The 24744-nt window shown below is 40.9% G+C and overlaps 2 protein-coding genes across 2 annotated transcripts; both read left to right on the forward strand.

The window, feature by feature from the left end:
* Nucleotides 1–143: 143 nt before the first annotated feature.
* On the forward strand, nt 144–14633 carry LOC147141868 (ras association domain-containing protein 1-like). The gene is made up of 7 exons (XM_086040121.1): nt 144–452; nt 2270–2625; nt 3421–3545; nt 10698–10802; nt 11279–11576; nt 11667–11782; nt 12682–14633. The coding sequence occupies exons 1-7, from the start codon at nt 412–414 to the stop codon at nt 12826–12828; spliced, it is 1188 nt and encodes a 395-aa protein (XP_085896247.1). The 5' UTR covers nt 144–411; the 3' UTR covers nt 12829–14633.
* Nucleotides 14634–14686: 53 nt separating this feature from the next.
* On the forward strand, nt 14687–23470 carry LOC147141869 (tumor suppressor candidate 2-like). Its single transcript, XM_086040122.1, has 4 exons — nt 14687–14797; nt 19622–19860; nt 20008–20128; nt 20969–23470. The coding sequence occupies exons 2-4, from the start codon at nt 19712–19714 to the stop codon at nt 21032–21034; spliced, it is 336 nt and encodes a 111-aa protein (XP_085896248.1). The 5' UTR covers nt 14687–14797; nt 19622–19711; the 3' UTR covers nt 21035–23470.
* The last annotated feature ends 1274 nt before the right edge of the window (nt 23471–24744 follow it).

Raw genomic sequence — 24744 nt, forward strand, 5'->3', positions numbered from 1 at the left:
ATTACAGTTCAAATCCATTGCGAAGGTGTGTAAAGGCAAACCAATCACGGTGCAAATAATTTTGCTCATTCGTCATTAAGTTGTATGAGTGGGCTTTTTCACGCGCCCCTCCGCGGGCTCCTTGAAAACATCCCGGATGTTACTGCAGTTCATCTGCTGATGCCTCCTCCTCCTCTTCCTCCCCTCCTCAAACTTCAACCCTGTGTAGTCCTACTACTGCTAACCCCCACAGATGTTTGTAACGGAGCGCCCTCATCCGTGATGGCACCGGGCAGAGCCGTTAGAAACGACCGGGGCTGACGGCGTGCTTCTTCTAGACGGGACGCCGAGAGAAGAAGCTCCTGCCCGGCCCGGCCCGGCCCGGCCTGGCCGAGATGTCTGCCGCGGAAAGTTTTCTTCTCCGGATGAAAGATGTTTTTCAAACACAGCTCTTACCTTTCTCATCTTACTGGGTGAGTCGGACTCCACAGTAACACGCCGAACAATACATTTTGGAAAGAGTGTTTATAGCGTGACAACGAAACGGGTCAGCATGTGGATGATAGTCTGGTTAATGTAGCTGTTTATTCATGAGCTTAGTTGCGGTGAGGTACTTTTTGCAGTCTGCTGACATCACGAATTATCTCAGCTATTTTTTACACACTTAGTTTCATGTATAAAACATTGTTTTGAAAGTTTAAAACACATTTTGAGCTCATACGTGTGCGTTCTGTTGTGATTTTCCGATTTTGCTAACTGTTTTGTCACACTGACAAAAACATGTACCGGTAATCAACAGTAGAATAAAGGGTGGCCTTCATTAGCTAGAACTTGAAAATTTATGTTTACACATGAATGCATCAGCAGTGTTTTACCAAGTACCACCTAAAAAATATTTACCACTCCAAGTCACATCATACATATATTAATATATATATATATATATATATATATATATATATATATATATATATATATATATATATATACAGTATATATACACAGAATATATATATATATATACAGTATATATATACAGTATATATATATATATACAGTATATATACACAGAATATATATATATATATACAGTATATATACACAGAATATATATATATATACAGTATATATATACAGTATATATATATATATATATATATATATATATATATATATATATATATATATATATATATATATATATATATATATATATATATATATATATATATCCCATATCCCATATATATTAATATATATTTGATGTGGCTTGGAGTGGTAAATATTTTTTTAGGTGGTACTTGGTAAAACGTGCCTTGGCTGGATAAAGGTTGCAGAACACTGCTGATGCATTCATGTGTAAACATAAATTTCAAGTTCTAGCTAATGAAAGCCACCCTTTATTCTACTGTTGATGACTGGTTAGTATGTCCGCCTCACAGTGCAGAGGTCGTGGGTTAGAATCCGGCCCCGGCCTTCCTGTGTGGAGTTTGCATGTTCTCCCCGTGCCTGCGTGGGTTTTCTCCGGGAATTCCGGTTTCCTCCCACATTCCAAAAACATGCATGGTAGCTTAATTGGGCACTCTAAATCGCCCCTAGGTGTGGTTGTGAGTGCGAATGTTTATTTGTCTATATGTGAACCGTTATTGGCTGGCAACCAGTTCAGGGTGTACCCTGCCTACTGCCCAAAGAAAGGTGGGATAGGCTCCAGCACACCCGCGACCCTTGTGAGGATAAGCAGATTGGATAATGGATGGATGGATATATGGATATTAGGGCTGGGAAAAAATCTTTTTATGCCGATTCCAAGTATCGATACGCTGATGAAGTATCGATACCATCAATACCTTATGTTATGTTATGTTTTGCACATTCTATAACATACTTTGTAACTTTTGAGGTCCTTAAAGTTGAGCTTTGTGAATGGAGTTTTATTTATTGCAATCCTGTGTCTCAGGAACAGTTTATGCACTTTTCAATCGTGACCACTTGAATATCTTGAATATGTGAAATGGTACTTAAGTTAAAACTTTGGAAACACATGCCTCAGTTTTTTTTAATACATAATACACACCAGAGATGATGATTATTAAATATATTAATGTGTGCAAATCACTGAGCATAATATTATCATAACTGCTCAAATTGGAGCTGTTTCTATTATTTTGGTTACATTATTTTGCTACACAAGACGTGCATATTTGAAAAAGTTAGCAGCCTTGTGAAGGCACTTTCTGCACAGAGTAACTTTATCTTTCAGTGTTTGTAAGTGTGTTTTTCTGTCACGTAGTGACCATGGAGGTGTAGAGGTCGAGAGTGACACAATGTCCATGGGGGAGTTCATCGAGTTGCGTGACCTGAGCCCCGGCGCGGAGCAGATCCAGCTGACGAGAGTGTGCTCGCCCCGCTCCCCCCCGCGCTTGGAGAGAGCAAACGCCCTGAGGATCAGCCCGGGGAAGGTGCCGGATCTGCTGAGCCGGGTGGGCATCATCCGGGTCCTGAGCAGCTGCGAGCTTGACCAGCACCTGGCAGAGGAAACTGGGGAGGGCCACGACTTCCAGCCCTGCAGCCACGCTCAGCCCGCGTGGTGCGACCTGTGTGGGGACTTCATCTGGGGCCTCTACAAACAGAGCTTGCGCTGTGCCAGTGAGTCCACCAATATGTGTCTGTGTGAAGAGAATACGCATGATAATGAAGTAAAACAACAGTTGTACGTTTATTTGCTTAATTTTTTCTTTGGCAGACATACTGTATGGAAATGTCAAACTCGCTAACATTGTCTGTACGTTTCTCTTCCTTAAGACTCTATCTTAAAGATGAAACAAAGTCTTAAACTTCCTGTTCTTCAGCAGAAACCCACACAAAGATAAGCTGGTGGTTTACGTCATACAGAAAGTGTATTCACATGCTTGTACAGTAGTTACGAAACATAACACTGATGCTTAACTAACATGCCTGACAATAATAATAGCAGCAAACTATCATCCTATTTCTACTATTTTGACAAAAAGTAAGAAACAGTCCAATCAATGTGACATTACTAAAAGTCACACGATCTTAAAAGCTGTTCACTTAATATTGTGGTTAGAGATGAAACATTTCGTACCACGATTATCATGACGGAAATTTCAACAATTTTCAGTCCAAAGATACACGCACATAAAGCACTGCAACAAAAATCTGCGACATTGTGTTCTTTTTGACATTAGAAATTGTAAATAGCAATGACAAAAATATTTTTAATGCATGCATTTTCATGCTAAACTGCAAACTATTGGAGTTTAAATTGTTGTCAATTATTAGAAACAACTCTCAGCACTTCTACTCCACTGCAATGACCATAATGGCCACCTGTGGACTTTTTTGAACATGACGAGCAATGCAATAAATCGTATGTATACGTAATTCTACTTGTGTGTCTGAAACATTCCGCTCCTCCAGATTGCAAGTTCACATGCCACTACCGCTGTCGTCCCCTGATCCGCTTAGACTGCAGTTGGGATCGAGGTTCTTCCACTGACCACACTTTGGTAGTGGAGCACACAATCGAAACAGACACCAATGTGGTAAGGAACCTTATATCACAAAGCAATCGAGTTTCCACTTCACTCGTATGGTAGTTGTCACATTCTTTACCTCCACCAAGGAGGTTATTTAATTGTTGGTGGACAAAATTGTTGATACCCCTCTGTTAAGAAAAGAAAAACTCACAGAGGTCACAGAATGACCGGAATCTGGCAAAAGCAATAATGAATAAAAACATCAAAAATCAGACATTGCTTTTTAATTGTGGTTCAATGAAATTATTTAAAAAAAATTCATGAAACATGCTTAGACAAAAAGGGTGGTAGCCCTTAGAAAAAAAAAGAAAATAATTTGACCATGTCCTCTAAATAGCATCACAGTTGACTTCAAACCTTGTGTGTGGTGTACAACACTAACCATGGACCAGAGGAAGCAAAGGAAAGAGTTGTCTCAGGAGATTAGAAATAAAATGATAGACAAGCTTGATGTTTTTGTGAGTACAGTTGCACATGCTATTCAGAAATTTATGGTCCACAGGACTGTAACCAACGACTCTTGACGTGGCCGCCGGAGGAAATCTGATGACAAATTGAAGAGATGAATAATATGAATGCCAACAAAATTTTTATTGATTGTTACGTTAGTCAAATTCAAGTTGTTTCTGTGACCACTGTGGTTTTTTTTTCATTCAGAGGGGTACCAACAATTCATCATAACCAGTTTCCTTGGCTACCACTACAATGTGACTAAAAAGAAGTCTGCTGCAGACTGCTTTTAGAGGACTCTGATTTGCATGTTACATTGTTTATGAACCTGCATGTTATATCAAGGAATAAATGAGGATTTGGGGATTAATTGAGCAATATTTTTGAAAATATTTTCTTGAGCATCCTCCAAATGATCGTATGTGTACATACAAAGCAGAAAAATGACAGCCTGATGTATTTACAAAGGGAAGTGCTGTAAAGGCAGCAGGGGAAATGCGTTGATATTGAGAAAGTCAAGTAACACCTTATGTAAGATTTTCTCAATAGATATCGTCTTACATTCTCTTCTTCATTGACATGCACTTAGCCATGCCTAAAACAAGTACAACTTTAGAGAAACTGTCACAAAAAAATTCTAATAATGACGAGACCTGCAAAAACATTCCAACAATAATAACATCAACTGTTTTCCTAAATGTAATACGGCCCTCAGTGGACTTCCTGAATGCTATCATTCATGCACAAGATGCAATTAGAGGCTGTGATTAGATGTCCTATTCATAAATGAATGCGTTGACAGAGGGAGCCACAACTGAATGAAAGTCAGTGTCAAAGATTCAAACTTTCCCTCGTTACTTCAAAGTGGAATCACCAGTCCAACCAGTGTCACATCTGTTACAAGTACATACAAACGCAGCGTAGTTTATTTATTCTATAGTTTTAGCATCACCTGACCTGACACACCCAAATCCTCATTCCACATCTTGAAGACAGAGATTCATTATTCTCTGGTGCGGAGTGCAGTGAGTGTTTGTTTGGGTTAAATGTCCAAAAAAGCTTTCAAACATGAGTGGTTAAGATTACAATTAAATGGGTGGACATTTATGCTCAGTTGCGTCCCACCATGCTAATAATAATTCTACAAATGAAATATCAAATATTACAAATGAGTACGGTGTTAGGGCCAAGCCGAAAAGAAAAAGTAATTATATTATGGGATTTAAGTTGAATATTTTCAAGATTAAAGTTGAAATACTATGAGAATTAAGTTGTATATTTTCTAAATTAAAAAAAAAACACTGTGAAGAAAATCCTGCTAGAACATCTACTTTGAGCTTTATCAAAGGCACTTTAAATGGTATCAGGTGTGTGCTGACTCCTATTTAATGTGAATTTGAATGTGACTGGTAAATTCTGAACAGAGCCAAAACCCTACTTATAAGAAGGTGTGCACACTTATGCAACCACATTACCTCATTTGAATATTTTTCTAACCATATCTAAAATATTTTTAATTGAGTTGTACAGGTTATAGGTCAATACAGTGTTGGAAAAAAAGTACCAAAATCATGTTGGTAGTCCCCCCACCACAACATTATACAGAAGTAGCAAAGTCTGCAAAATCATAAACGATACCATATATTTTTTTATTTATTAGTTAATTAATTTTATTATTACTATTATTATTTTTTACGATACGATATCAATGGGCTAAAGGCTGCCTGATTTGACGCCATTGTCTTTGATTGCTCCGTCACGTGACCACTTTGGAAAAAAGTACCAAAATCATGTTGGTAGTCCCCCCACCCAGTGGCGGAGCCAGAGGGGAGGCCGGGGTAGCACTGGACCCCCCTGAAATTTGATTTCAGGTGCCACCCCAGTTGATTGACATATCGCGGCACCATCAGGTTTCAAATTTCCCGCGCTCAAACGCGAGCAAATGAGGCGAAGCGGAACGCTTCATCTGCGATTGGTGTGAACGTAGCATTAGTCCCTCCTGCCAACAGTAGTTGGCGCTATGTACAGGGGTGCACATAACTGGTACGCAGGTACGCATGCGCAACAGAAATCACTGATGCGTAACGTCACGTCACGACGCGCCTTTGCGTACCTGTACACAGTGTGCAACGGATCATCCTTGATCCGTGAACGGTACGGATCAAGCATCACGGTTCGGGCTGGGCACGATCCACAGAATGGTTGGTGAATAAAAATGTGCGCGCTTACATTAAGTCAACGTAATTAGTTCGCATTCACTGTAATAGCAGCAGAGAAAGTTGAAAACCCTCATGGCTCACATAAGTCGCATATGGGAGCGCTTTGCAAACATACTCAACAAACACACCACCCCTCCAAAGGCTAACTTCAAAATATAGCTTACCAAATAATACATTGCGTCATTGATGTCAATGCAATAGCCTTAGTAGACTTTTACTTTGAAGTTGACCTCCGTGGTGGTGCAACAGCTACCTTGACTTCCGTTTTCGACGTCTCAGCTTGCCACCTACATCAACACAACGCCATCCCGAAGTCATATTCGGTGACTAAATTAGGACGCTAACAAACCGCTAGTTAATTACACTGTCATTGTTTGATATGGTACAAGTCTCCGGCGTTAGTGGCTAGCAGCTGTTCTCATTAGCAACAAGTGCCTGGCTGATAGTTCAGCAGCTGTTCCTTGGCTTTTTTTAAACTTCTTTTTCAATATTGTGGAGATTATTTTGTAATGCGCTGTCCATGTGTAAAGGAAGGTGTCCTTAAATTGAACTTCAATGTCTTTTTCATTATGAAAAAAAATAAAATAAACCTTGTCTTCATTTATTTTATAAAAACACTTTTGCTTATTAAATCATTTTAAGAAAACATTCAGCTCTAAATGTCTGGCAGAATACCTAACATAAGAATGTTCTTATTTTATACGTGATACAGTGTATAAAATAACTATCCTCTATCCTGCCTTATATTGCGTTCTTAAATCCTAAATGGCCATATTAGACATTAGCTTTTTTTTTTTTTTTAAATGTGCAAAAGTGTCTTATTAAATAAATTAAATCAAAGTTCTAATTCTTTTTATTTTTATTTTTTTTGGCTGATCCGAAACACAATCCGATGAAATCAAAAATCCATGATTTATGTGATCCGTTGAACCACTAGTGAGTACCAAAGTCAATCTCCTGGTACTCATGTGAGTAACCCATGAAAAAAAAGTATGTGCACCCCTGTACATAAATCTCATGTCCTGTGTGCTTAGTATGTACATTTCAACATCGACACTCTGATTGCGATTGATAAGTCGAGAAACAAATTTATTGTTATAGTCTGTGAACCCCCTGAAGTAGCCTTGGCCACCCCCTGGCCACCCCAAGTATAAAAGTCTAGCTCCGCCACTGCCCCCACCCCAACATTATACAGAAGGAGGAAAGTGTGTAAAATCATAAACGATACGATATCTTTATATATTTATTTTTTACAAAAGGATATCAGTGGGCTAAGTGCCGCCTGATTTGACGCCATTGTCTTTGATTGCTCCGTCACGTGACGACTTTGGCGGGCTGTCCGCATGGACCACGTGAGACGACGCAGCTTGTCAATACGCATGTGCAAAATACCCTGCAGTTTTTTTTCTTCCGGCGTCGCTCGTCCAATCAGGAAGCAAATCAGAATCTGATGTCCTTACCCAGTGTCACTTGTCCAATCCGAAAGTGCTGCGTTGGACTTGTGTATTTTCCAAAGCCAACGGTTTAATGGGCGAGGCTACGGGCCGGGTGGAGTCTCCACCCAAGTGCATCCTGTTTCACACGGTCACACTTCTGTCGAGCGGAAACGAGCCCGGTTGAAGACGTCTACGAGAAGGATTAATTAACGGTTAATCGTTGATCATAACTTGTTCATCAAGTTGTTTGCGGTAGTTCGTCGCTTGGGTGTTACATTGGCTCACCGTAAAAGTTAACACAGCCTTCAAGAAGCTCTTAATTTGACTAAGTGCTCAGTTGGAACGTATCCTAAGTAGCTTAGCGATTGTCAGGCCATCATCACCATGTCAAGTACGGCAAGTAGCGCGGACAAGTCGCCCTCCTTTGAGAAGACGTGGGGCAGCTCCACCAGCAGCGGGTACTGCAGCGACGAAGCGACCGACTCCGACACCGAGTTCGAGCAGTATTTCACCGCCCGCACGTCTTTCTTCCCCAAGGGCCGCAAAGCGAGCTCTCACGTCAAGAAGGTGAGAGACTGAAAAAAGAACAGAAGAAAAACAAGAATAAACAAACTGTTGATAGTTAAAGGTGGAAGTTGAAGTTCCGGTTTCGAGGAGGGAGTGCCAAAATTCCTAGTTGTCCGTGAATGCATTTTCAACGGGCCGTCAACTGCGCTTTAAAGCTTGAGGAGTTGACCTTTTTTGGTTGTTTTTCCGTTAAAAACAGATTTTATTGGACTCTATATGGTCTTAAATTTGTTCAGCTTGAACAATATGTTTATTTCCGTGTGGTAATAGGTATTTGTCATTTTTTGATGCTGTTTTAATTCAAACGAGACTATTTGACCTCTTTAGATGTTGTTTGAGTTGCAAATTTGTCTTACTTGACCTTTTACTTAAAATCTTGTTTAGATTTTTGTCGTAATGATTTTATTTTTATTTTTTGGGGTAGTGTTTAAGTTATAAAGCAAAACTGCAATTTTTGCACTTGCCTTTTTTAAAAAAGTGATAGATTATTTTAAAGTTCATTATTAGTGATATTTGGGACATGAACTATTTTGGGTAACATTTTACTACAGTCTCATTTGAACTTGTTTAATTGGTGTTTATTTATGAGAGCACTCCTACAAAAACTGATGAAAAACAAAAAACAGAATGACAGCAGAGGAAGAGGTGGTTGTTATCTGCGCTTCCTCTTTAAATGCAGAGTACTCAAACTTTCCAGTTGTCATTGAACACCTTTGAAATGGGTAGTCAGTTAAGACAATTTCTGTTGTTTTAGTTCATAATATATATATATATATATATATATATATATATATATATATTTGTGTGTGTGGTTACTGATCCAAAACCACACATGCCTTGGCAACACAAGCTGCCAGCCATAAATATGTGTGGCCATGTTCTGCTGAGCTGTTGTGACAGATTTATTGATTTAGATGAGGTGTTTAGTCCTAGTTTGGAAAAAAACTATCATGAACTGACGCAGACATTGGTGCTGAAATTACTTTAGCCCTCTCCTGTGCAGACTGTAATGTCTGTACTGCTTTTGATGTACTGAACCGTGTCAGCCACAAAGGCAAAGTGGGCGCAGTTCGATTCAAAGAGTTTAAGATTATGTAACTAGATGTCTGCCTATGGACAGTATAGCAGTTCAAAGTACCATTTTAAAATTCAACCAGCACACAGATTCCACTAAAAAGTCATGTTTGGTGACGCATGAGCTCTTCTCATATTTCCAAGTATACGCCTACCATTAATTGACTTAAGGGATTTTTTTCAACACTCATTCTTGCATCATAGATGATTCATGGGATGTTGTAGAATTTTGTGTTGTAGTAGTCCACATCCACACACCCATCCCTTGCTCTCTCGGTTTGGTTTTACTCCCATCAGCGTTATTGGAAAGCTGTACCCAGGCCTTAATGATTCATTGATCAGTTTATACAGCATCACTTTAACACATATCCCAGTGTAGGGCTCAATACTTCATATTTAGGATACATTTTCTAAACTGAGTGAAACACTGACACTTGAGCACATTGTTAAGAGGATATTTAATACCGTAGTGGCTTATGTGGAAATTAAATGTGCTTATTCGTTGTATTTCGATGCAGGAAATGCCATTTGGCCTGTGCAAAATGGAAAAAGCCTATTTCTTGCTCACGATACTGCTGCTGCTGTAATGAGTGGAACGTGACTAGCCGAGGAGTCAGCTGACCTCACAGGATGTCTGCTATACAAGGGAGGGCATTGTATCTCTCACCAGTGGTGGGGGGGGGGCTATTTTTACATGAACACTCGCTGAAGGAATGCACTGTTGAGCTTTTACTCAGTCATTGCAAACAGCTGCAAGTTGTACAGGCCCCGTTCACAGCTCCCCACCACCACCCTTCCTTCATCCTCCCATCAGCCATCCCACAGCTGCAAAGCGCAGGCGCAGAACAAGATTGAATGGCGTCACTTTTGCCTGCGTTGGCATGATGTGGGTCTGATGCAACCAGTGTTGCCAGATCAAAACAAACAAAAAAGCTCTTTCATACAAACACAACCTTACATTCTCTCTTGGACCTAACAAACACTGACCACAAGCTTGGAGCAGTAATTTTGAAGTCATATCATACAAATTAAAAATGGACATATTAGGTTTCTATTGTGTGAACAGTTAGGTCATGTATTGTCCAAAAACCTGGACCATTGTGACCCCATGTAAGTAAAAAAAAACTTGTAATGCCCTAAGCATAAGGCTGTAATATTAAAATTAAATTGGAGTTTAGAAGGAAAAAATATTGTCATTTGTCAATTTTAAATTTGCTAAATTGTAAGAAAATAATTAGGAAATAACATTCTATCATTAAAATTTATACTTGGCTAAGTTCGGCCTGATGTTCATTTAATCATCCAAAAATATAAAATATCTATAATAGGATTGGCCTTTTCCTATTTATGTTTGGGGATGGAACACTTGAAGTCTCGCCGTGTAAACACTTTTCCCTTCTCTCTCTCATCAGGATGAACCAGCTGAAAGTGGCAAGCAGGTGTTGACCACTGCTGATACTCAGAAGAAGGTCAAGGAGTACAACACTCAGATCAATAGCAATCTGTTCATGAATATGGTGAGAGTTAACTTTACAATGGAGATATAGAAAAAGTCTACACACCCATTAAAATGCCAGGTGTTTGTGATATATGAAAAAAAAAAGAGACCAAGAAATCACTTTAAAACGTTTTCCATCATTACTGCGATCTGTATTTTGTACAACTCAAATGAAAATTAGTCTGGAGCTTTTCAAGAGGGGAAGTGATAACAAACCACTGAGATAATGTGGTTGCACAAGTATGCATACACTGTTGTAACTCGGGCTGTGTTCAGAATTGATCAATCACATTCAAGCGGATGTTAAATAAGAGTTAATGCACATTTGTGCACAATTTTCTGATGTTCTAGGACACTTTTTTTTGTCAGACTGCTCATAATTGCCTGGCATTTGAACAGGTGTGTGTACACTTTGTTACATCTACTATGTTTTCACATCTACTGTATTTATTAGTGTTAAGTTAGTGTCACAGAATGATTTGTCGCTGTGCACAGAACAAGGATGGTTCCTACACCGGCTTCATTAAAGTTCAGTTCAAGTTGGCGCGACCCGTGTCGGTCATGCACCCGAAGAAAGGCGGATGCGGCGGCACGCAGAACGCCGGCTCCAGGAAGGGTGCCGGTGTGAAGCGGCGCACCTCCTTCTACCTGCCCAAGGACGCGTCCAAGCACCTGCACATCAGCTCTCGCACGTCCGCGCGCGAAGTCATCGAGGCCCTGTTGAAAAAGTTCACCGTGGTCGACAACCCCGGCAAGTTCGCGCTGTTTGAGCGCAGTGAGCGCCACGACCAAGGTATCGCACACATTCACACAAAGCATTCATTTTTCAATCTCACTTGAGTTCTTTAAATTGTTTCTAAACCGAACTGGTGTTTCTTTGCAGTTTACATTCGCAAGCTGTCAGACAACGAGCACCCCCTACCTCTGCGACTGAGTGCGGGACCCAATGAGAAAGTGCTCAGTTTTGTTTTGAAGGAGAACGAGACTGGAGAAGTCAATGTAAGTGTTTAATTGTTTGGTTGAGGGCTTTAAGATATGCTGGCTCCCTCTTTGAACAAGTGCTCATTGACTGGTTGATATTAACTTGTATTGCTGCCATATGCACAACCTTGATAGGATTCAGATGAAGAATGGTTTGACTGGTTCGATTTCAACTTCTTAACCTGTATACACATTAAATTTTGGAATTTTTGTGCATGCTTAAAAATGATCTACATCAATAATATGAAACAATGCACCTCGCCCCAAATACAAACACACCACTTTTTTATTACTGAGGCAAAAAATAAAAACTGGTGACACCACTATGGGGTTGTAATTGCCTTCATATGAGAGACCCTTAGGCAGCGCGTGGACTAGCTGAAGTTCTCATCATGCTTTAGTGGTTTTCTGCATGAACTCAGGCTTCCTCCCACATAGATAAAACATGCCTGTTAGGGTCATCAAAGACTCAAAATTGTCCATAATTGTGAATGGTTCCCTGTGATTGACTGACGACGAGTGTCTCCCTTGTCTTTCTTTCTTGCCAAACAGGATAAGCGCTATAGAAAAAAAAATTCTAGACTGTAGGGACCACTGTCTTATCAAGTATAGAATCCAAACATTAAATACATTTGCATGCTTTTATACATTTTTTATTTAACTTTCACATGCAGTATATTTTAATGGAATCATTTTTCAACTACTGTTTTTTTTTAACATTTTCCTATGTTTATAAGCGAAGTGTTCAAACACTATAATGCTACATTGGCTCTCGATATTAACAATATACTTTTTGGAAATAAAACTTCATTAAATGTTAAAGTGCTAAGTATTTTTTTAAAAAGTGGTACTTGATGCAAAACATTTGAAAACCACTGTGGTAACAGCTAACCCAGTGTCCCTTCTCCTGTTTGCAGTGGGACGCTTTCTCCACGCCGGAACTAAAGAACTTCCTCCGCATCCTCCAGCGCGAGGAAGAGGAGCACATCAAGCAGATCGTGGAGCGCTACAAAGTGGCTCGAGCCAAGATGCAGGAGGCCTTACGCGGCTCCACGCCAGGCTGAACCTGCTCCTGCGTGACGGGGAGACCTGGAACGTAGCACGGCTGGACCGTGGCCTTCAAAACCACCAGTCGCCGATGCACGTGAAGCTCCCGTAAACAAACGAAAACTAAAAACACCTCTTCGGTGAACGAGAGTGTGAAAGGGGCGCGAGACGACGAGAGCGTGCGAGAGAGAGAGAGAACGCTGACGCGAATGTGCGTGTGAAATGATGCGAGAAGCAGTGCCTGACACCTGGAGAGTCTGATGTGCCTGAGAGAATGAGTTGAAGACCAATGAGGACTGGCAGACCACTTGGCAGATGTACTCTACTACTCGTTGAGCCATACAGTACATGGTTTTAATTTTTTTTTTGCATATCACTTGTGCCACAGTGCACCAGTGCAGCACATAAACAAGCATTATTTTTAAACAAAATGGGTAACACATCCATTATTGCCACATTCACCATCAAAAAGCAGAATATTAAATTCTTACGTATCAACGGAGCTGGGCACATGACCCTTTTTTGCCCATCCGGCCGCGACCCTGCACCCATGACCTGGGTACCCTTTCGGCCGCGACCCCCCGGCAATATTCATAAACATTGTCGGCCGACACCCCTTTACGGAAAGTGCAAGATGTGCCATACTTGATGCTGCGTGCAGCTTGAATATACTCCCGGACAAATTGTTTTGAAAGCATCAAAAGCCTTTCACAGAGTAGGCTGAGATGAAATTTGGCCGCCTCGCGAGCACGTCACACGCATGAGGGCCGATTAGTGGGCCGGACTAAAATCCACTTCCGGCCATGCTTAGTCCAGCCATTTTTTAAAATTTGTCACTCCCTACCCCTCCGCCCCAAAAATGGGCATCCGGCTGGGCCGGAGGGTCTGACCGGTCCGGCCCAGGGACAGACTGCCCAGCTCTGCGTATCAATAGGTGATCTTTGGAAGTAGCAATGCCAGTCTTGTCATGTCCTCAGTCTATACACCCTTCAAGGGTGCAACTCAAGTTTTTTTTTCCACTGTCAATTTGTGAGTGAGACGGTTGCGTGGACATTGTTGTGCGCTGTTGAATGTCAGCGAGCAGCACCATTGTCAAAGTCACTCGGATCGACTGTGACTGTGAATGAATTTTTACTGAATACAAGTTCACTTAAAGTTGTTCTTTACTTACTGTTGGATTCACCCCCGCCCCTGTTCTTTTACTGTACACAAGTTCACTGAACGCTGTCCTTTATTTCCTGTTGTTGGCTTTCCCTCTGTCCTTTAATCTCTTCACTGTGATTGTATTTGTTTAATGCACACAAGCACTTGTTGGCCAATACTGTTAGGTTCACACAGAGTAATGCAACTGTCCTGCAGAAGAATACTTATTTATAGAATCCATCCATTTTCTATGGTCTTTTCTAGAGTCGAAGCACACATTTACGATGATCCACTGGAGTCTATCCCTGCTGACTGTTGGTGAGAGAAGTGCAGCCAGCCCAGCAGTTGTCGTACATCTTTTCTCACCAAATGTCAGCTAGAGAAACCAGTCCAGGTTCTATGCTCCTTCTCTTGCTAAAAGCCAGCTGGCATAGCCTCAAGCTCACCTGCCAACCAATTGAGGATTGGCGCGATAGAAAACAGATGGCTACGTTAAGACTGAGACTATCTCATTACATGTAACACTTTATATTTATATGAAGTATATTTTATTAGAGAACTTATAATAACAGGACTGTTGTCTAAACTGGTGCCTAATTAAATGGACATTCAAGTGGCTTTATCACATCCTTTCAAATGTGACATGTGCACTACTTTAAATAAAGTACCATTATGTTTGTTTGTGTTGTGTTTTTTACATTCGTGACAACTTCACAAGTTGTAATGCTAAGCGTAAATACATGAGTGAGCCGTTAGGGGTGTGTTATCTTCGTGATCCCATCACCGCAACCGCCCTAGCAACGAACGCTTACCCATCATGGAGATTAAAAGGTGTAAAAGAAGGTAGGTTGTCAAACTGAAACACTGTTTGATACCACGGTTTGCCCAGTACTATGCTTTAAAGGGGAGTAAAGAGATTTAGAATGACAAGTACCTTGTCCGGCAAAGCTCCCGTTGCTAAGCTGCGTCAGAGGAGGCTAAAGGGCTAGCACGGTTCACCTAGCAGCGGCTAGTTATCGTTTAGCCAACTTTTTAACCGACTGACCGCTCCGGTTAAGTGTTATGTCAATATCGTAACGTGTTTATAGAAGTCTAAACGCGTGGAGTGATCGTTAAAGCCCTGAAAGTATGGCTAAAAATAATGACGTTAGAGCTGTGTTGTGTGGCCCAGTTGGTTAGCATTCCCTATCATAAAGCTAGTCACTTCTTAGTGACGACCAGAAGTTATTCTCCGGGTTGAAATACAGTATTTGCTTTCTACTTCGAATTTGTTGTATTGATATATGTGCACTCGCATCCACTCACTGGCTATTTCGTTGAATTCAATCAACTATATTAACTATGCTGTTTTTAAGCAACGTCCAATTTTCATTGACAGCCAGAGACGTACTCCTGTTTGTTATTGTGGTTGTAGTTTGTGCTCGCATATTGTATTGTTGCCATTTCTCGCATACTGAACTACAGTACACCAAATTACATTTTATTACTACAGCTATAATGAGTGAATTATATATGTATATCACAATCACTACAGAAGGCAATTTATACGTGCTTTACAATGCCACAGATATGTTCAGAATAGAACGTTTAAAATAAATTGTGTTTTTTTAAATAGACATTAAAATAATAAAAATAGAATAGTTCAAGCAATGAAAGTGCATACAAAGCATGTCAGGAAATTTTACAATAATGTGGTTTTCAGGCATAACAGAACTGACCGTTTGAGCTGAACTCAGGTGTTCAGCAAGTCTTCCACAGGCGATGAGCATAGTAGCTGAATACAGTACTACTTTTCTGTTTTTGGTTCATAATCTGGGAACACACAATAAACCTGTACTTGATTACTTGAGGGCTTTGGATGCTTCATACGGAGTGATTACTTGAGGGCTTTGGATGCTTCATATGGAGCTAATAAATCCAGGATGTATTTTGGTCCAAGATCATTTCGTGCTTTGTTGACCAAAAGATTTTAAACTCTATCCTTTTACTAACAGGAAGCCAGTAAAGTAATTTGAGCACCAGTATAATATGCTCCAGTTTCCCGGTGTTAGTCAGGACTCTGGCAATCAGCACTATTATTTATAGAACAGAGCTCTGGTATTCATTATATTGTGCAGGGTACACACATCAGTTTCTGACAGCTTGGATGTGAGAGACTCATCACAGGACAAAGAAAGAAAAGTATGTTCTTGTAGTGGCAAAGTCTTCATTTCAATTGTGGAGAATGACTTGTGAAGAGTGTTATGCAATGAAGTTTGATCTTAATGTGACGCTTCAGGCCGCTTCCTAATTGTCTGTTTTCCGATTTCACAACATAATCCCGGAGTCTGTGGCTCAGCCTAACAGGTAATTATTTGACAATTATAAATATCGATCCATCCATTTTCTTCTAGCAACTTATCAGGGGTCGGGTTTCAGGGCCAGCAGCTTTACAAGGAAGCCCAGACTTTTTTCCCAGCCACTTTTTCCAGCTCTTCCGGGAAAATCGCAAGGCGTTCCCAGGCCACCCATGAGACAGTCCCTCCAGTGCGACCTAGGTCATCCCCCGAGCATCCTCCTGATGTGATATGCCCGGAACATCTCACCAGGAAAGCATCCAAGGAGGCATCCTTAGAAGATGGCCAAGCCACCTCAGCTTGCTCTTGAAGTGGAGATGCAGCGACTCTGCTCTTGAGTGGCTCCCAGATGACCAAACTTCTCATCATTTACTAAGGGACAGCCTGGACATCCTGCGAAGGAAACTCATTTTGTCCGCTTGTATCCGGGATATTGTTTTTTAGGTCATGACCCACAGGGTAAGGGTAGGAACCCGGATTGAATAGTAAATTGTGATGTTAGCCTTTCAGCTCAGCTCAGCTCCTTTTTCACCACGACAGACAGATACAGAGTCCGCATCACAGCAGACGCTGCTGAACCAAGCAGCCTGTCAATCTACTAGGACTGTAACGGTACACATGGGTGTATTAATACGTTTCGGTATGGCATGTTTGGTTCGGTCCACTTGCGTTCTGTTCGGTCCACTTATTACGCACGGGCACTATTGACTGTTGCATGCGGGAGAGGAGAGTGGCGGCACAACAGTGAGAGCCAGAAAAGAGCCAGAGCTCGAAGGTCCCCCGTACAGTGCGGTCTCCTGTTTGGGAACATTCTGGCTGTCCTGTTAAAATCACAGATGGGGAAGTGTACATGGTTAAGTCAGAAAGTTGTTTGCCGACATTGCTACATGAGATGGGCGGCAGGTAGCACGTCTGATATGCACGGCATCATCCGACTGTGAACGTTTTTTAGACGAGGGAGCAAAAACGTCAAGCTTAAATAGCGAGATTTTCATATTGTAGCGTCTTCCAGGAACACGCCGACAGACGTAGTTTAATTATCACGTTTTTATTGATCCAAGTACAGTCTGCTCGCGCTCTTCTTTCTCCGCTGCTCCACTCACTTGCCGTACGATGCATTCATGAACCTTGGAAACATCACAACTCAGCAACACGCAAATCCGACCACAACACAGATAACCCAATTCGTTACAATATGCTGTTCAACATGCAAAGATTTCAATGCCTAAAAAGTGTATACAGTTTCATAAAGACTTTTTAAAGTTACTGTATATTTTCATCACAAAAAGTGTATATATGTACTGTAATGACAACTTGGCTCTAACTTGAATACGTAGATGTGTCATAGGCTGTTGCTGCTGAGTGTTTAAAGATTTCAGTGTCTTAATAACTTACAAAATTAAGAGATCTTTATTGTTAGTGTATTTTTTATTCTGGTGTAATTTCGGAATATCACCTGAATTCTTCGCTTTTATTTATTTTTTCGAAAAAAAAGTACAGATTATTTGTCATCTATTCAAAATAAACATATTAAAAAAAAATCTGTTTTTTTTGTACCGAAAATATACCGAACTGAAGTTTCCCAAAAAATGAACCGAAACGTGATTAAGCGTACCGTTACACCCCCGCAATCTACTGTTCCACCCTCCCCTCACTCGTGAACAAACTCAGTGACTTCAACTCCAGAGATGGGAGAGCCCACTCCAGAGTCCTCAGAATCTGCTTCCTCAAAGTAAGGCATGTTGGTGAAATTGAGGAGGTCTTTGAAGTATTCTCCCCACGGACTCAGTCGAGTCGAGGTCAGTAGCACCTCACCTCCACTTTACACAGTGTTAATGGTGCACTGCTTTCCCCCTCTTGTGATGCCGGATGGTGGACCACAATTTCTTCGGAGCCATCACCAAACTCCTCCCACGCACGAGTTGTTGCCTCTGTCCTTTGGCCAGAAAGCTCAAATAGAACTCTTTCCTCATCTTGAAGAGGAAGTCAACCCAAACTTTTTTTTTCAACAATATGTTCTATGCAGGTCCACTAGTTCAAACAAGGCATTCTTATTAACCCTTTCATGCACAGTGGTCACTACAGTGGACAGCTATTTAAAAGTTACTTTCGCCTATATTTAGTAATCAAAAAAATATGTTTATATTTTAAATAATTACATGAAATCATAATTAATGCATGAAAGGGTTCAAATATTTTAAAAAATTGTTATAGATTAATTAATATAGGTGAAAGCAACTTTTAAATAGCTGACCACTGTGCATGAAAGGGTTAATACTGCGTTTGTGGAATATGAGTTAAACAGCAAAATCCATCCGTTTTTAGCCACCTTTTGTGGACTGAAAATGACATCACAGTTGTTCAGGGCGCAGATAATGACCAATCATGGCTCAGCTTCAGAAAACAGGTATTCTTGAAAAATATTGTTTAGGTTGACTTCCCCTTCAACAGCATAACTTATCGCTGTTGTCCGCCAGAGGATTTGGGGATTGCTGCCAGGCACTGATCACCTTACGGACACAGGTCCGGCCAGCCACCTCGACGATGGAGGAGCGGGACATGGTCTACTCGAATTAAATGTCCCCGCTTTCCCCGGGACATGGTTGAAGTTCTGCCGGAGGTGGGAATTGAAACTGCTTCTGACCAGTGGCTCTGATAGACGTACTAAGCAGACCCTCACAATACTTTTGGGTCTACCAGGTGGAACCGGCATCTTCCCCTACCATCGCAGCCGATACACCACCAGGTGGTGATCAGTTGACAGATGACATCGAACGGGGGCCTAGAGAGGTGACGTTCCATGTCCTGAGAGCCAGCTTCTGTGGCCGGGGATCCCCGCCTTTGGCTGCCACCCAGCGCACAATGCACTCGACCCCCATGGCCACTTCCACAAGTGATGAGTCCAAGGGAAGGAGGGCTCACATTGCCTCTTCGAGCTGTGTCTGACCAGGTCCCATTGGTGCAGGCCAGCCACCAGGTGCCACCTCCAGACCTGGCTCCAGAGGGTGGCTGTGGTGACCTGTGACCTGCGTCCGGATGAGGGAAAATCAAGTCCAATGTTTGTAGTCATCATATGGGGTCTTTGAGCCGTGTTTTGTCTGGTCCCTCACCTAGGACCAGTTTTCCACGGGTGACCCTGCCAGGGGCATAAAACCCTAGACAACTTAGCCTTTAGAGATAATCACCCCTGGACATTTTTTTTTTTTTTTTACAGAAGAGATATTCAACAATTGGGTCTTTGCTGACTTTGAGAAATTGCTCAAATTTACCCCACATGATATGGTGAGCTGTTTAATGGTGTGTGTTTGATTTGGGTCTTCTACTTACTCAGATCCCGCCTTCATTAAGGAATTGCCAGACTGGCTGAGAACCAGAATAGTGCTTCATCTGAAGACCTAAGGATGCCTTATGCGTGAGGAGAATGGGAGGAAGCGGATCCAAAGCCAAAGGCGCCTGGCCTTTCTCGGCCAGCGGGGCGGGAAGTGATCCTGCCGGTAACGGCAACGAACAGCCGGTGGCCCGCCTCAAATGTTCCAGAAACGCAACACCCTTTGTTTTTACTAGGAGGAGGTAAACACAACACTGATTACTGTTTGTTGCAAATTGAAATAAAAAAATGTACTGGTTACAGTGGAACCTCCAAAGTTGTAAATTGATTCAACTTCTTTTTTGAGTTTCAGGTTGCATTTTATTTCACGTAATTGTTGTGTTTTGCAGCTCGCTGTACTACGACGAGGACGGCGACCTCGCCCACGAATTCTACGAGGAGATGGTGGTGACCAAAAATGGTCGAAAAAAGTCCAAGTTGAAGAGGATTCAAAAGAATCTGATTCCACAGGTGAGCTGAGTGTTGGTCAGAGATGTAAGAATATTATTTGCATTTTAATCTGCGCCTGAATGCTGAAGCTCATTTGAAATGCTGTGGAATTAATTGAAATGTTGAAATGTAGACTGTTGATTTTACATGTTGCCCTGAATTTATTTACTACAGTTGTTCTAGTGTGAATTGATGAAATGCTGCCGTGATATCATGACACATACACATTTTATGTGGCTGATGCTGATTTCGATATTTGGCAGAAAATAATTTGGGTAATTGATTAATCGGATGATTAATTTAAAAAAAAAAACATACAATGAATAAAATAATGCTTACAACAATAAAGATATGGAGTATGGGCATAATGTTTGACTGTTTTGCAATACTTTAGTATTGCGTTCAGTATTTGTTTAGCTTTACAACTGAGAGCTAAATCTGCAAAATCGGCCTATTTTCTGCCCTTTTTAGAGGGGGGGCAATATTTGAATTTTATCATCTATGTCTTATGTTGTAATGTGTTTATGTGTAAAAAAAAAAAAAAAAAAGCTAGCCAATCGCAGGGCACACAGAGAAAAACAAACATCCGCACTCACAATCACACCTAGGGGCAATTTAGAGTATCCAATTAACCTACCAAGCATGTTTTTGGAATGTGGGAGGAAACCGGAGTACCCGGAGAAAACGCACGCAGGCACGGAGAACATGCAAACTCCACACAGGAAGGCCTGCCGGGATCGAACCCGCGACCTTTGAACTGCTAACCAGTCGACCGCCTTCTTTAAATCGTCCGGCAAATAAATCAGTCTGGCCTTAGGTATTACTATTTTTAATGATGATGTTGCTTTTTTTTTTTTTTAGGGGATCGTGAAGCTGCAGCATCCCTGTATTCACGTCGACTTCCCCATCGTTCTCTGTGAGGTGTGAAGGTTTTTTTTGCATATGAAGAACCGGTGCAAATTCCTCCCTTTGAACTGAAAGAGGTCTTACCCGACCGAGTCTGTTGGTCCAAACATGAACTGTGGTCCGGGGAACGAAAAAATGACATATCCGTTTTGTCATTCACATACAGGTACTGTAGTACAGATGTCTGTCACGTGTTCACTGCCCAGCTGATACAGTATGTAAACAGACTTTAAAGGGGACATATTATGGAACATTGACTTTTTAATGGCTTGTCTTCAAAAAGTTGGGACTCTGGAGTACCGGTCAAAGGCAAAAGTTGAGCAGGGCTACAGCACTACCAGCGTGCCATTTGGCTTCTTGATAAAGTTCTGTCTCCATAAGTGAAAATACAGAATCTCAATTGCCGCTCTCTTTGTTTTCATTCACACTTACCTCGTTGCAACTCCCAAACTCCGCCCTGGTCGTATTCCCGACGAAAGCCGTTGTCGGCTTTGGCCCCACAGTAGAAGGGGCAACAAGGCTAATTTCAGAGTTTCAAAAAGTGGCTGAAAAGTGTATTATAATTTTTCAGACATGTTAGTGAGACGGAAGAAAAAGCATATTATGTCTCCTTTACAAACAACAACAAACACATCACACTATGCTGTACTTCTACCCCCGAGGTGTTATTTGTGCAAATAAATACAAAGGATTGTTTGGGCCACACTGAAAAGAGAAAACTAAAATAATACAGTATTGCAAATTTTTTTTTAGTAAAGTCATAACATAGTCCCTATGTCTTGTACAGTTGTGCCTTGAGATACGAGAGACATGGCTTGAGTTTTTCAAGATACAAGCTGTTCGAAAGATTTTTTTGCTTTGACTTGCGAGCTTAAATTTGAGATATGAGCACTGTATGGTGGCAGTGAAATCAACTCAACTCAAATCGCAACAAGCAGCCGCTTGGCAGATAGTGAACAATACTTCCAAAAAGAGAATTATACGACGTGTATTTAAAACAACCACTTAACTTTATCATAAAGTCCGCCGGCTTATTGCTAGCGCGTAGTGAAAAATTATAATTAGATGGGCTAACGCATAGCATCTAACTGGCGGTGTTATAATGTGTTCCGATGGTACAATTATATTCTTTAAATATTCTTTATCGTCTGTGAAAATGGTACTGGAGTTTACCGATTCAGTTACAGTAGTTGTGAAACTCTTCATTTTTGACTGCGTGATTATCTTATTCTGCCCCCTGGTGGCCAAGTTGCGCAAACCAGAAGAAGCTGCAATGAATTCGTCATGGTGCACAAACTGTTTAATTCTTTACATTCCATTTTATTACGTTATTACTGCATGTTTTTATTCAGTACAATATTGTGGAGTGCTATTTTCCCGGTTAAAACCACATTCCCCCAATTTTGTTTTGTTTTTGAGCTGGGGCAGGCTGAAATGGATTAATGACATTTCTAGTCATGTCAAGGCACCACTGTAGTTTGTGACCTATTTTATTTTTTTCCTATTGCATCTTTATTTTTGTGAAATATGGGACTTCGTATACCACCGACCACATTATGTTATAACATTCCCTTTTATTTTATTTTTTTAATATTTAAACTTATTAAACTTTTTTTCCTTTAATTTAACACTTGTCCTCATAAGATTAAGACTTTTTCTCATACAAGGATTTATTTTCAAAAATATTTTTTATTTTCTATTTCTTTTCCAACTTTTTGCTTTACGACTTTCTCTCATGAATAAAAATGTTTTAAAAATTGTTCTCCCAATATTAGGCCTCCTCACAAAATCTTACGTTTGAATTTTTATTGTAATTTATGACGTAATTCTTTTTGTATGGGTTTTTTGGGGGGTAAACTTTTTTTCTCTCAATATTTTGAATAGGACTCAAGAGATTAATTGGCCGGCCGATTTAATTAGTTGATATTAGCCCTTTTAAAATCAGCAAAAATCAGCCGACCTTTTTTCTGATGATTTTAGTTGTGTGCGCGTATGTATTAATTGGCAGATGAATCGGTTATCGCAACTCAATTTGGTTCTGCCAAATATCAGAATCGGTGTTTGCCCCCCCAAAAAACAAACAAAAAAAACATATCAGTCGAGCCCTAATTACATCTTTCCACATGTAGTATTGCAACTTTTTTCCCTCTTTTCAGTGTGGCTCCATCGTCGCTTATACAAAAATGGCAGTGGAAGTTAGTGTCTGCCTTTAGTAAGCTGCACAGAGGTAGCAACTGTGTCTTAGTGTGTGTGCGTGCGTGCGTGTGTATATCTTTGAATAAACAGTTGTGTAAATGTGCAGCGTTTAGCGGCAGGACGTTGAGTGATGTTTTATCGTAATAAACGTTCCGTATGTGAGCCTTTCTCAGTCACGTGAGCTCAGACCTGCACTAGTGAAAACGATGCACTGTAAATAATTCGTTGGAAATACTTGAATAAATAGTTTACTGAGCTGAACATCTTGAGTCGGATCAGACTTTGTGTCTCTAATGGATCCCAGCATAAGACAAATGGTAGCTCTTTGGTTGTTTTGTTTTGCCCTTTTTTTGCGAACAGCTTGACTAAAGTCTAATTTATTCACCCACTTTTAAATTGTGATTTCATCCCCCAATGCACTGGAATTAAACAAAATCACTTCAATATGTTTTGTCCGCATTTTAACTCTTCTACTTGAAGTATTGGTGCAAAATGTCCATCCATTCATTTTTTATAGTGCTTGTCCTCATTAGGGTTGCGGGCGGACTGGAGCTTTACCTGCTGAATTTTGGTGAAAGAAGGGGAGTACAACCTCGAGTGGTCAACAGTCAATCACATGGTACATGTACAGTACACATGGTAGCATTCATACTCATATGACCTTTGGTGAGACAAGTGAAGTGCATCCTGGAATGGTTGGCCCAGCTCACTTTGGGCCCAGGGTGTGCCCCTGCTTCTCTTGCCAAAAGTCATCTGAGACAATCGGTCCAGCGTGTGTCCTGCTTCTCTCGCCCAAAGTTAGCTACCACCCCACTTCCCTCACCGAATATCAACCGGGGCAACCAGTCGTGGGTGTACAACGCTTCTCGCCAAATTTCAGCGGGAGCAACCAGTCTAGTGCAGAGACTTAAATGCTGGCCGGGGCCACAATTTTTTATCAGTGCTACTTGTGGGCCACAGAGGACCACGGACCTCCTAACCAGATGCATGACAAAAATGTCATTTTATCCATCCAATATCTGAACCACTTATCCTCACAAGGGTCGCAAGCGTCAAGGATGGCACAAAACCGCAGCAAACCAACATCATCTATCTATCTATCTATCTATCTATCTATATATATATATATGTATACATGTATCATTTTTTTTATTAATCAAGGGGCCACTCAGAGTGTGGTGCCCGCAGATAACCAGTTGCCCATCCCTGGTCTAAGATATACCCCACTTCTCTTGCCAAAAATCATCTGGGGAAACTGGTCCAAGGTGCACCTGCTTCACCTGCCAAGTGAACTATAAATAAATAAACAAATATATAATTTGAGTAGACATAAAAGTGTGGGCACCACTGTTCTTTTACTTATAAGAGTAGAAATGGATGGAAGGATGGATTTTACAGTTACAAATTTGTAAAAAAAAAAAAAAAAATAGAAAATTGCATGCCCCTTAGCAAAAAGATCCTTAAAGTGGAAGTCAACCCAAAAATGTTCATTACAATAATATGTTCCATGTGCCTCCACTAATCTAAACATGGCA

This window comes from Filicampus tigris, chromosome 9 (assembly GCF_054856515.1).
Source record: "Filicampus tigris isolate MCC_2025a chromosome 9, RoL_Ftig_1.0, whole genome shotgun sequence".
NCBI classification, from domain to species: Eukaryota; Metazoa; Chordata; class Actinopteri; order Syngnathiformes; family Syngnathidae; genus Filicampus; species Filicampus tigris.

Coding starts and splice junctions, on each gene's coding strand:
- LOC147141869 (XM_086040122.1), top strand. CDS start 19,712: ATGGGAGGAAGCGGATCCAAAGCCAAAGGCGCCTGGCCTTTCTCGGCC. Junction 19,861..20,007: donor TTTGTTTTTACTAGGAGGAG/GTAAACACAACA, acceptor TGTGTTTTGCAG/CTCGCTGTACTACGACGAGG. Junction 20,129..20,968: donor AAAAGAATCTGATTCCACAG/GTGAGCTGAGTG, acceptor TTTTTTTTTTAG/GGGATCGTGAAGCTGCAGCA.
- LOC147141868 (XM_086040121.1), top strand. CDS start 412: ATGTTTTTCAAACACAGCTCTTACCTTTCTCATCTTACTGG. Junction 3,546..10,697: donor TCGAAACAGACACCAATGTG/GTAAGGAACCTT, acceptor CTCTCTCATCAG/GATGAACCAGCTGAAAGTGG. Junction 10,803..11,278: donor GCAATCTGTTCATGAATATG/GTGAGAGTTAAC, acceptor CGCTGTGCACAG/AACAAGGATGGTTCCTACAC.